Source organism: Microcaecilia unicolor, chromosome 4 (assembly GCF_901765095.1).
Source record: "Microcaecilia unicolor chromosome 4, aMicUni1.1, whole genome shotgun sequence".
In the NCBI taxonomy this organism is placed as follows: domain Eukaryota; kingdom Metazoa; phylum Chordata; class Amphibia; order Gymnophiona; family Siphonopidae; genus Microcaecilia; species Microcaecilia unicolor.
In genome coordinates, this window is record NC_044034.1 from 304,789,363 (window position 1) to 304,801,585 (window position 12,223).

General features: G+C 44.7%; 1 protein-coding gene across 1 annotated transcript in view; it reads left to right on the forward strand.

Annotated features, from left to right (window-relative positions):
• The window catches only part of LOC115469712 (disintegrin and metalloproteinase domain-containing protein 9-like), a 238,436-nt gene that overhangs the window by 104,233 nt on the left and 121,980 nt on the right, over nt 1-12,223 (forward strand). The window contains exon 7 of the mRNA XM_030202499.1: nt 4,454-4,519. Within this exon, the coding sequence (XP_030058359.1) occupies nt 4,454-4,519 (66 nt within the window). The remainder of the gene's footprint in view (nt 1-4,453; nt 4,520-12,223) is intronic.

Below are 12,223 nucleotides of genomic sequence, written 5' to 3' on the forward strand. Positions count from 1 at the left end.
TTTGTTGAATCATGCTTATGACATTGTTATTATGTATGGCTGTATATGTTTTTATACTTGTGTTTTGTTTTCATAGTTTGTACCCCTGACGCAGCCTGAGGGCGAAACGTGGCCACGTCGGGTATTGTTCCAATAAATGCATTTGATTCCACTGCTTTGTTGTTTTTTATATACTGTTTTGTAAGCAGTTGTGTGCCTTTTTGTTTTTTTCTTTTTTTTTTGCTCTGCTAATGACCTACAGTTTACCTAAAGTAAACCCAATTTATGGTTGGGGTTAATTTTGCACTTTTTAATGTAAACTACTAATTGACCTCTATTGAGACAAATGTGGCTAGTAGGGAAAAACAAACCGCTGAAACTGCTAACACTCTCATTCCAAATAGCAAAAAAAAAAAAACAATTTTACAAATTACATAGACCCAGTTCTTACCTAGTATGAAGTATTGTTACCACCAGCTCTTGCTTCAGCAGCAAGTTCTTCTACCCAAGATGCTGAAGTACTGAGGAAGAAAATGATAAAAACTGCCTTGGGTAGGGATTGATATCTTACAAGTGTCACAACTTATACCTGGCAGCTGACATAGAGCCTTAAATTGTGTACAGAAATAACCAGGTGGGTTGTTTTTAGAAAATGATGGATACAAATATAAGCAACACTGCGCCTGCCTAGCACTGAAATGCTGCCAGCTCTAAATTAAATTAAATTGTTACTAAGCTTAATTGAAAATGTCAGCACTACCCGCTTGAATTGTAGCTAAGCTCAAATGCAATTGCAAACCTTGTATCGCTCAAATGTACACCAGATGCCTATTTGTCACAGCGTACAACACATAGAAATGAACACCAGCAATATACTCATAACCATCCAGTGTCTGATTATATTCTTACACCCAAACACAACCCACAACCTAAACAACAACAACCCCACTACTCACAATCCCCATAACACTCACATACACATAATGCACGCCCAAAACAATAACCACAACAACCCACTTACATATCACCAATCCTATGCACAACCTTTAAACAACCTACCAGATCAAAGACACAACAACCAACCAACTGGAATAAACCCCGGATATGTACATCACCGACAAAATAAGGAAAACAGTGACAACCACAAACCCAACCACCGAAGAAACAGACAGTTAATAAAAATAAACACATCTAACCCCACCTCGGAACCACATCACCCAATCCAACTAGGATACGTCAATGCAAGATCAGCAGTAAGCAACTCAGTAGACATACTAGATTGGATTACCACAGACAAACTAGACCTCTTATTTATCACAGAAACCTGGTTTCATAGTCCTACAGACCCCGCCATCCTACAAACATGCCCACCAGAATACAAAATCACGCACTGGACAAGAAATGGAGAAAAAAGAGGAGGCGGAATAGCTATAATATACAAACCTGAATTCACCATCACAATCACAGGTGAATCTACCTCACCACAACTCGAAATTGCATCGACAAGAATCAACCATCCAAGCCTAATAGGACACCTCAACACAATCCTATTCTACAGGCCGCCAGGAAAATGGCAAGACACCCAAACACAACTCATGGATTTCATCTCGAATACCTGCGTATCAGCCTCAAACATCCTCATACTAGGCGACATCAACTTACACCTAGAAGATGACAACCTACCAAGCACACGAGAATTCAAAGAATTCCTACAACTCTGGGATCTGCAAACACCCAGCTTACAACCAACCCACAAAAAAGGACACACACTAGATATAATAACAAATAGACTCGAACCGGACTCAACTATCACACTCACCAATACAAGATGGACACCCACACTATGGTCAGACCACCATAAAGCAAACGTTACTCTTTTCTGGCGAAAAACACAACTAAACACAATCAATAAACATGAGCGAACAACCTACACAACGAGAGGAAAAATAGACCCCACAACATTCTGGCAACAAATCTACCAGAGCGAATGGACTACAAACGCTAACACCATCCAATTCCTCCAAGAATGGGACGATATAAGCACAACGACACTAGACAAAATCGCCCCAGCCCAAACCAGAACATCACACAGGAAAAATGCAAATCCATGGTTCACCGAAGAACTAAAAAAACTGAAATCACAAGTCAGGAGACTTGAACGAGCCTGGAATAAAAAGAGAGACGAACAAACACTAAATGACTGGAAACAACTACGGAGAAAATACAAATACACTATCAAACAGACAAAAATTCTACATTATAAAACATTAATAGGACCAAACTACAAAGACACACATAAACTCTTCAACCTCGTGAACAAACTGTTAGACACCACACCTGTTACAACCAATGACAAAGATATACCAAGTGTCGACAACCTTGCAAATCACTTCAAGGAGAAAATTGTACTATTACGACACAAAATACCCGCCAGCCCTACAGAATACACCACTCTCCTAGACTGTCTAGACCCAGAAGAAGGAACACACCCAGCAGACAGAACCTGGACCGAATTTGAACTATTATCAGAAAACCTCATCTCCAAAACTCTCAAAAAATATGCCAAATCCAACTGCAAACTAGACATATGTCCAAATAGCCTCATGAAATCTGCTCCTCAACAATTCATAATAAACCTAACTAACCACATAAACTACATGCTACAAAACGGACTCTTCCCAGAAGAAAAAGGAAAAATCTTACTCACACCAATTCCCAAAGACACAAAGAAAAACGCGAGCGAAATAACCAACTACAGGCCAATAGCATCCATACCACTAATAACCAAGATAACAGAAGGTGTGGTAACTAAACAACTCACAAGCTACCTAGACAAACATTCAATACTGCATGATGCCCAATCAGGATTCCGTTCAAATCACAGCACAGAAACAGTATTAGTCACCCTTATGACTAAATTCAAACAAATAATCGCAACGGGCAACAATATACTCCTCTTACAATTCGACATGTCAAGCGCCTTCGACATGGTTGACCATGGAATCCTACTACACATACTTGAATACTTTGGCATCGGAGGAAACGTCCTGAATTGGTTCAAGGGGTTCCTAACCCTGCGCTCGTATCAAGTCACATCAAACTCAACCAAGTCCAAGGCATGGATACTGGAATGTGGAGTCCCACAAGGATCACCTCTATCGCCAACCATATTCAACCTAATGATGATCCCTCTAGCAAAACTCCTATCAAAACAAAACCTAAACCCATACATATACGCCGACGATGTGACAATATACATCCCATTCAAACAAGACACCAAAGAAATCTCCAACGAAATCAATAAAAGTCTACATATCATGAACACATGGGCAGATGCATTCCGCCTGAAACTAAACGCGGAAAAGACCCAATGTCTGATACTCACCTCCCAATACAACACAACCGAAGTCAATGTGATAAACACACCAAACCTAAAACTTCCAATCTCAGAAACGCTAAAAATCCTCGGTGTGACAATCGACCGCCACCTAACACTTGAAACTCACGCAAACAACATAACCAAGAAAATGTTCTTCAGCATGTGGAAATTGAAAAGGATAAGACCATTCTTCCCTAGATTCGTCTTCCGCAGCCTAGTGCAATCCCTTGTCCTCAGCCACTTGGATTACTGCAACTCATTATACGCAGGCTGCAAAGAGCAAATACTGAAGAAGCTTCAAACAGCCCAGAACACAGCAGCCAGGCTCATCCTCGGAAAACCTAAATATGAAAGGGCAAAACCACTGCGTGAGAGGCTACATTGGCTTCCACTCAAGGACCGCGTTACTTTTAAAATTTGCACGTTAGTCCATAAGATTATTCACGGTGAAGCCCCAGCGTACATGACTGATTTAATAGACCTACCACCCAGAAACGCCAAAAAATCATCCCGAACTCACCTCAACCTTCACTACCCAACTTGCAAGAGGTTGAAGTACAAGACGATACACGCGTCAACCTTTTCCTACATGAGCACTAAGTCTTGGAATACACTACCGCGCAACCTAAGAACGATTAGTGAACAAGCCTCCTTCCGTAAACTACTGAAGACTCACCTATTTGAACAAACTTACGGAAAGAGCCAAAACACTTAGAAACCACACTCATTGGTCACCAACTCAACACACATCCACTTCTGATCCCCCATCCCTCTATCCTGTCAATCATTCACTTACTCATGAAACAAAGTACATTATATACCAGGTTTCTAACAATGCCCTTTTTCCCATTGTCTCCTTCTAATGTTTCCATGTTGATGTCCCATTGTTATACTCCTATTGACATTCGAATGTCTCGCACAACTCTGTTCAATGTAATCCATAACTTAGTCGAATCAAATGTATTTCTATTATTCATGTCTTATTGTAAGCCACACTGAGCCCGCAAATAGGTGGGAAAATGTGGGATACAAATGCAATAAATAATAATAATAATAACTGACAAATCCAGTCTTCTCTTTTCTTATTTGTAATAGGAGACGGGTATTGTTTTGACTGATATCCAATATGTAGAAGCCTTCGTAGTAGTGTCAAAACAAAGGGTAAGTGACTATCAGCTGCATAATCGAAAGAGAAGGATGCCCATCTTCGGACACAAATCGGGAGATGAGCGTCCTTCTGTCCGGGTTGCCCAAATCGGCATAATCGAAGGCCGATTTTGGGCGTCCTTAACTGCTTTCCATTGTGAGGACAATCAAAGTTCATGGGGGCATGTCGGCAGTGTACCGAAGGCGGGACAGGGGCATGGTTAACAGATGGGCATCCTTGGCCGATAATGGAAAAAAGAAGGGCATCCCTGACAAGCATGTGGTCGACTTTACTTGGTCCAATTTTTTTCACGACCAAGCCTCGAAAAGGTGCCCGAACTGACCAGATGACCACTGGAGAGAATTGGGGATCACCTCCCCGTACTCCCCCAGTGGTCACCAACCCCCTCCCACCCTAAAAAAAAACAAATTAAAAAAAAAATTTTTCCAGCCTCTATGCCAGCCTCAAATGTCATATCCAGCTCCATCACAGCAGTATGCAGGTCCCTGGAGCAGTTTTTAGTGGGTACTGCAGTGCACTTCAGGCAGGCGGACCCAGGCCCATCCCCCCCTACCTGTTACACTTGTGGTGGTAAATGGGAGCCCTCCAAAACCTACCCGAAACCTGCTGTACCCACATCTAGGTGCCCCCCTTTACCCTGTAAAGGCTATGGTAGTGTTGTACAGTTGTGGGTAGTGGGTTTTTCTTTTGGGGGGGGGGGGTTGGGGGGCTCAGCACCCAAGGTAAGGGAGCTATGCATCTAGGAGCAATTTGTGAAGTCCACTGTAGTGCCCCCTAGGGTGCCCGGTTGGTGTCCTGGCATTTGAGGGGGGACCAGTGCACTAAGAATGCTGGCTCCTCCAACGACCAAATGGCTTGGATTTGGTCGATTTTGAGATGGGCGTCCTCAGTTTCCATTATCGGCGAAAACCGAGGTCGCCCATCTCTAAGGTCAACCATCTCAACATTTAGGTCTACCATCTCTAAGGTCGACCTAAATGTTGAGATTTGGGCGTCCCCGACCGTATTATTGAAAAGAAAGATGGACGCCCATCTTGTTTTGATAATACGGGTTCCCCGCCCCTTCGTGGGGACATCCTCAGAGATGGGCATCCCCGTTCGAAAATGCCTCTCAATGTGTTAGTTATACAGGGTAACTATCAGAATAAATCTTCATTCTTAGAACTAAAGATGAAAATTTGGGGCCTGATATTCAGCCGGCGGTGATCAATATTGTGCTGACCGCTGCTGGTGTTAAACCCGGAAATCCAATGCTGGGCGATGTGCAGGCACCGGCATTGAATTTCCGGGTTTGTGGAGCCAGCTAGTGCATAGCCAGTTAAGTGTGCTATTCAGCACTTAATCGGCTGTGGGTTACTGCATAAAGATTGGACTGACTTCTGTGTGGTCCTATTTATGCAGTTAATCTGGCACTTAACTGGCCAATATACGACTCTAGCTCCGGAATGCCCCCAAAATAGCCAGTTTTCGGTTCAGTGCACACTGGTTATTTTCAGCAGCACTAACTAGTTAAGTCCTGCTGAAAATTAGCATAGTCCCGAATAGGCAATTTAAACAGCTAGGAGCATTTCTGGCCAGTTAAATTGCTTTGGATATCAACCCTGTCATAGCCAGTGTTTCTAGAACAGCAGTCCCTATAAGTCTACAGTTGATATTCAGCTCGCAGTGGTCAGATATTTTTAAAAATACTGGCTGCTGCAGGCTTTTTATACTCGGATATTCAGCTGCAGGCCATATCTGAACACCAGTGCCAAATATCCAGGTACAGTATAATGCAGCCTCTGGCACTAGCAATATTCAAACTGATACCTGTCCAGATAAAGTTAGGACAGCCTTTTTCCTGGTCTAACTTTAGCTGAATAGTTACCCAATTAACATACTGAATATTGCCTCTAACTGGGGGGGGGGGGGGGGGGGGCTGATGCAGAAAGCTTACCGCGGGCTGCAGCGCAGCCTTAATGAGCAGTTTGCTTGCTTGTTAATGGCTATTGTATGCTGAAAGGGTTTCTGCACTGCTGACATCAGTGTACAGCATATTAAAATGCATGCTAAATAGCTGATTAAGCTACCCAGTGCTTTTTTTGTAATAAAAAAGGTACCAGTACTCATATAGGGCCAAACAAGGGTGGGGTTACTATATATGGCTTCGTCCCTAAGGTAGCCACACCCATTTTACCAGCCATGGCTCTTATAAAAAGGCATAATTGAAAATAGTACACCAGTCCCTAGGTCCAACAACAACAACAAAAAAAAAAACCCTAAGAGTGACCATAAACTAATAAATTATGTAGACACAAATTCAGCTGAAACGCCCAAAACCAGGCTCTTAACATGGAGGGCAACACCAAAAAAACAAAAATATTTTCCCTTTATATTGCTATACAGATAGCAGACGTGAATTTCAAAAACTGACATTTCCATTCACTACATTACATATTAGCAACTACAAGTAAAACAAAAAATTAACACAGCTACCACACTACTTTATCTTAAACTAAAAATAAAATTATTTTTTCTACCTTTGTTGTCTGGCCATGTACTTTTTTTTAATTGTGTTAGTCTCTGTCTGTGGTTTCTACTTTTGTCATCTTCTCTTAACTCTATTGCCAAGATTTCCTGTTTTTGTCATTTTTATCTCCTCCAGTTCCTTAGAGCTTTCTTTAATTTATTTTCTGCCTGTCCATATTTCTTTCTATCAATTTTCTTCTTTTGACTGTTTTACCTACAACTTGCCACTCTCTCCTCCCTACTTCCATCATCTGCCCTCTTGGCTACAGTGTCTTTTCCCTTCTCTCCCTCCTGGGTCCAGTGTCTTCCCCCCCCACTTCCTCTCCTCCCTTCTCTCACCCTCTCCCTCCCTTCTACTCCCCCCCACTAGTCCAGCATCTATCCCTATTTCTCTACCTTTCCCTCTAACACATGGGTCCAGCAACTCTTCCTATCTCTTTGTTCCTCCCTTCCCCCATCCCAGATCAAATAGAATAGAACCTCCATCTCTCTATCCCTGGGTCCAGCACCTGTCATGTAGAAGGTGAACACAGCTTTGCTTCCTGTAAATCACACCGATCTCAGGGGTATGAAGCTGTTTAAAATACATTGAGTTAAGCATAACTATTGTGAGTAATAAGATTTCAAAGATGGGTATAATGCACAGAAAGCTTCAAATGAAAGAATTTGTTTATTTAGTAATAAATTGGTCTAGCATCCAGATGAAATTTGTTTGCCACCTTTTCCAAAATACAGGCCTACCTTTAAATTTTATTTTCAGAGATGGGGTCGTTAGTATTCAAAAATACTACTAATACTATAAATCATTTCTGCAGCGCTTTACAATTTAAAGTGAAGAAAAGTACTGCAGTAAAATTTTTAAAAGTACTAAAGTAGAAGTACTGACTTCAAAAGTAGTAAAGTAAAAATAGAAAGTCTTATCCAAAAAAAAACTTAAGTAAAAGTAATAAAGTATAGATTCTTAAATTACTACAAAGTAAAAAGTATTCTTAACAAGTTGGACCACATAATCTAGCATGTTTACAAGCAGTACTGTGAATATGTATATATGAACTTGAGATCTGTCTAGATCTGAGGGTACAATGGAACAGAAACAGCCCCCCTCCCTTCACACACACCACAGCCCCCCACTCACTGGCTAGGCTTGGCTGGCTGGCCTCTTTGGGGCAGGAAAGAACTCCACGCTTTGCTGCCCGCTACCACTGCTCTCCTCAATACTGCTGCTTTTTAAATATGGCTGCCAAAATTTCAAGCGGCAGCCTTAGCAGCCATTTTGAATAAGCGGCAGTATTGAGAGCAGCGGCAGCGGGCAGGAAAGAGTGGGGTTTAATTCTGCCCCAAAGAGCCCACTAGACTACAAAGGCATGTTAAGGTATGCTTGGGGGGGGGGGGGGGGAGGCAGTGCAGCAGGGCAGCCAGCCAGCCTTTTATCATTAACGAGGGCTAAAGTAATTGACAGTGGGAAGGAAAGACTACAACACCAGGGCATGTTAAGGTGGGCAGGACAGCCAGCCATCCTTTTATCCCCATTACCATGGGGATAAAGTAATCACGGTCCCTGTCTCCGTCTCCATGGGCTCTGTCCTCATTTGCAGAAGCCTCGAACAATTATGATCTTATATTTAAATCTTTTTATTAAAGTATAAAAAGGAACAATATGCTGTACAACTATTGTGTATAAATTACAAATAGAAAATAATAACAGAGAGCAGCTATAATAACCCTCCTCACCACCACCCTCTACCCTTCCAATCCCAACAGCAGCTGATTTCTACTATCCCAAGAAATCCTAATCCACCCTGTTAAAATGTCCAGGGGTACAAAATGCAACCCATTCTGTATGCCCTAGAGGGGAGAAATATGCCCTATGAAGCATTGTTATGATTTTTAATCTGTGGATGAATAAGTCATCAACAATCTCAGGATTCAGTCTAGCTCTCCTGTCTTCCACAGTCCTTCCTGCAATAGAAGATGTCTTCTTAGAAGATGTGCTGGTAGCAGGATGTACAGGATCCCCCATGCAAATTTTGCTAGATATGGCCAGCGTATTTGCTTGTTTTTCCAAAAAATCAAAATATTGTCTGCATCACTCAAACATAAATAACAGTCCAGTTCATTAACAGGCTTCAAAGTAGAAAATAACATGGGGACAAAGATTGGCTCTGTCCCTACCCCATCCCCGCAAGCTCTGTCCTCGTCCGCAACCCCACAGTTACTGCGAGTCCCTGTCCCCATGTCATTCTCTAATTACAAGCAAAAGTACTGCCAGTAGTACTTAAGTACTTACTACCCATCTCTGCTCATATGTAGTTCTTCTCATAAAGAAAGCTTAGCAATCTTATTAGTTACTAGGAAAAAAGGCCCGTTTCTGACACAAATGAAATGGGCGCTAGCAAGGTTTTCCTCGGAGTGTGTATGTTTGAGAGAGAGAGAGTGTATGTGCGAGAGTGACTGTGAGAGAGAGAGAGAGTGAATGTACGAGTGTGTGTGTGAGACAGAGAGTGAGATTGGGTGCGAGTGTGTCTGTGAGAGAGAGAGTGTGTGAGAATGAGAGTGTGTGCCAGGGGCCCCCTCCCTCCAAGTTCCAAGGTCTTCCCCCCTCCCTCCCTCCAAGTTCCAGAGTTGTCCCCCCTCCCCCCCTCCCTCCGAGTTCCAGGGTCATCCCCCCGTCCCTCCCTCTGAGTTCCAGGGTTGTCCCCTCCCTCCCTCCCTCCGAGTTCCAGGGTCATCCCCCCCTCCCTCCCTCTGAGTTCCAGGGTTGTCCCCTCCCTCCCTCCGAGTTCCAGGGTTGTCCCCTCCCTCCCATGTGAGAGAGAGTGAATGTGTGTGTGTGTGTGACAGAGAGTGAGACTGGGTGCGAGTGTGTCTGTGAGAGAGAGAGTGTGTGTGAGAATGAGTGTATGCCAGGTCCCCCTCCTCCCTCCCGGTTACAGGGTCGCCCCCCTCCCTCCCTCCTTCCGAGTTCCAGGGTCATCCTCCCTCCCTCCCTCCGAGTTACAGGGTCGTCCCCTCCCTCTGAGTTCCAGGGTCATCCCCTCCCTCCCATGTGAGAGAGAGAGAGTGAATGTGCGTGTGTGTGTGTGACAGAGAGAGAGAGTGAAACTGGGTGCGTGTGTTTGTGAGAGAGAGAGTGTGTGTGTGAGAGAATGAGTGTGTGCCAGGGTCGTCCCCCCTCCCTCCCAGTTCCAGGGTCTTTCCCCCTCCCTCCCAGTTCCAGGGTCATCCCCCTTCCCTCCCTCCCTCTGAGTTCCAGAGTCATCCCCCCTCCCTCCCTCTGAGTTCTAGGGTCATCCCCTCCCTCCCTCCGAGTTCCAGGGTCGTCTCCTCCCTCCGAGTTTCAGGGTCCCCCCTCCCTCCCAGTTCCAGGGTCGTCGTCCCTCCCTTTCTCCCTCCCTCCCTCCCTTCCAGTTCCAGGCCTCCTCCCTCTGAATTTTAAAAGTCATCTTGACTTACCAAGTCGGGGTTACGGCGGCCGGCAGCAGCGGTAAAAGGCGTGCAGCCTCGGCCCCCCTCTCTCTCTTAGCTCTGGTCCCACCCTTGTGGAAACAGGAAATGAGGCCGGGACCAGAGCTGAGAGAGAGAAAGGGCCGAGCCTGCACGCCTTTTACCGCTGCTGGCGGCCCCCGTAACCCCGACTTGGTAAGTCAAGATGACTTTTAAAATTTGGAGGGAGGGGGCTTGGAACTGGAAAGGAGGGAGGAAGGGAGGGACGATGACCCTGGAACTGGGAGGGGGGAGTGGCCAGAAAGTGAGTGAGGGTGGTGCGTCTTAGAAGCGCGGGTGTGTTGCAGAGCAGACACGTTAGAGGCAGACCGTGTGGGAGTAGCTGGGGACTTTTCCCTTCCAGCCTCCCTCCTTTCCTGGGGGGGGGGGGGGGGGGCGTGTGTCTCAGAGCGTGTTTGCGGTGGTGGTGGCGCTATTGGCACAGTTGTTACCGGTGATGTTGGCTGCGGACCTAGGGGGAGGGCGTCGTGTGTCTGGGAGGGGGGTTGTGAGGGAGGGAGCGAGTAGCTTGCAGGGGAGTGGTAGCGGTGACAGTACCGGCAGCGTTGATGCCAGTGACATTGGGTGCAGACTGAGGGTGGGGGGGGGGGGCAGCGTAAGTTGGTGTTCCTGGTGCTGCTATCCTGTGATTGGTCACTGCTGGTTGTGACGAACCAGGAAGCACACTAACGTCAGCACAGGAGATGGATACAGCATTACAGGCAGCACGAACCCTACAAACCCTTCACTGCCATGGAGTCAGCTTCAGAACGTTGGAGGTGCTTTTTATTATAGTAGATATGTAAAGCAGCATGAGTTGCACACAAGAGTCCATAAGATTTGTGATGTGAGGGAGGATACATGGTGGCTAACAGTGCTAATAGAATAGGAGGGCAAATAGTATTATCTACTTGAAGCCATGAAGGGGTATCTAAAGTGTTCAGAGAATATTGCAAACAAAAAGTACTATATACGGATGCTACGGAATTTATTTTCAAAAAGAGAAAAATGTCTAAATAATGGCATAAAGTGCCATCTAGACATCTTTCTTCCCAAAATATTCAAATCATAAATTTTAAAACCCATTTTTAGATGTTTTTCTATACAGCCTGTTGGCAGTGCATCCAAATCACAAGGGGGTGTGTTGGGGGTGTATTAAGGGTGAGATGTGGACATTCCTAATACTTGGATTTTTTTCTGCGATAAAATGTCCAAGGCTAAAATTTGGACGTTTTGGTCTAGACCAGTTTTAATAACGACTATGCCACAAGAAAGTGTCATAAATGACCAGATGACCAGTGGAGAAATAGAAATGACCCTCCCTTACTCCCCAATGGTCACTGACCCCTCCCACCCACCAAAAAGATGCGAAAGAAACAGTACTTACCACCCTCTGTGACAGCTTCAGATGTTATGGCCAGTCCTATTGGAGCAGCAACCATGTCCCTGGAGTAGCTTAGTGGTCGCTGTAGTGTACTGTGGAGAAGGGGACCCCGGCCTATAAACCAATCTAACTGGTACACCTGTGGTGGAAAGTGTCAGTCCCCCAAAACCCACCACCTACTATACCCACATATAGATGACACCTGCAGGCATAAGGGCTATTGTAGTGGTGTATAGTTGGGTACATTTTTGGTGGGTTTTGGAAGACTCGCCATACAACATAAGGGGTTAAGTCTGATATGTGTACCTGGGACCTTTTATGT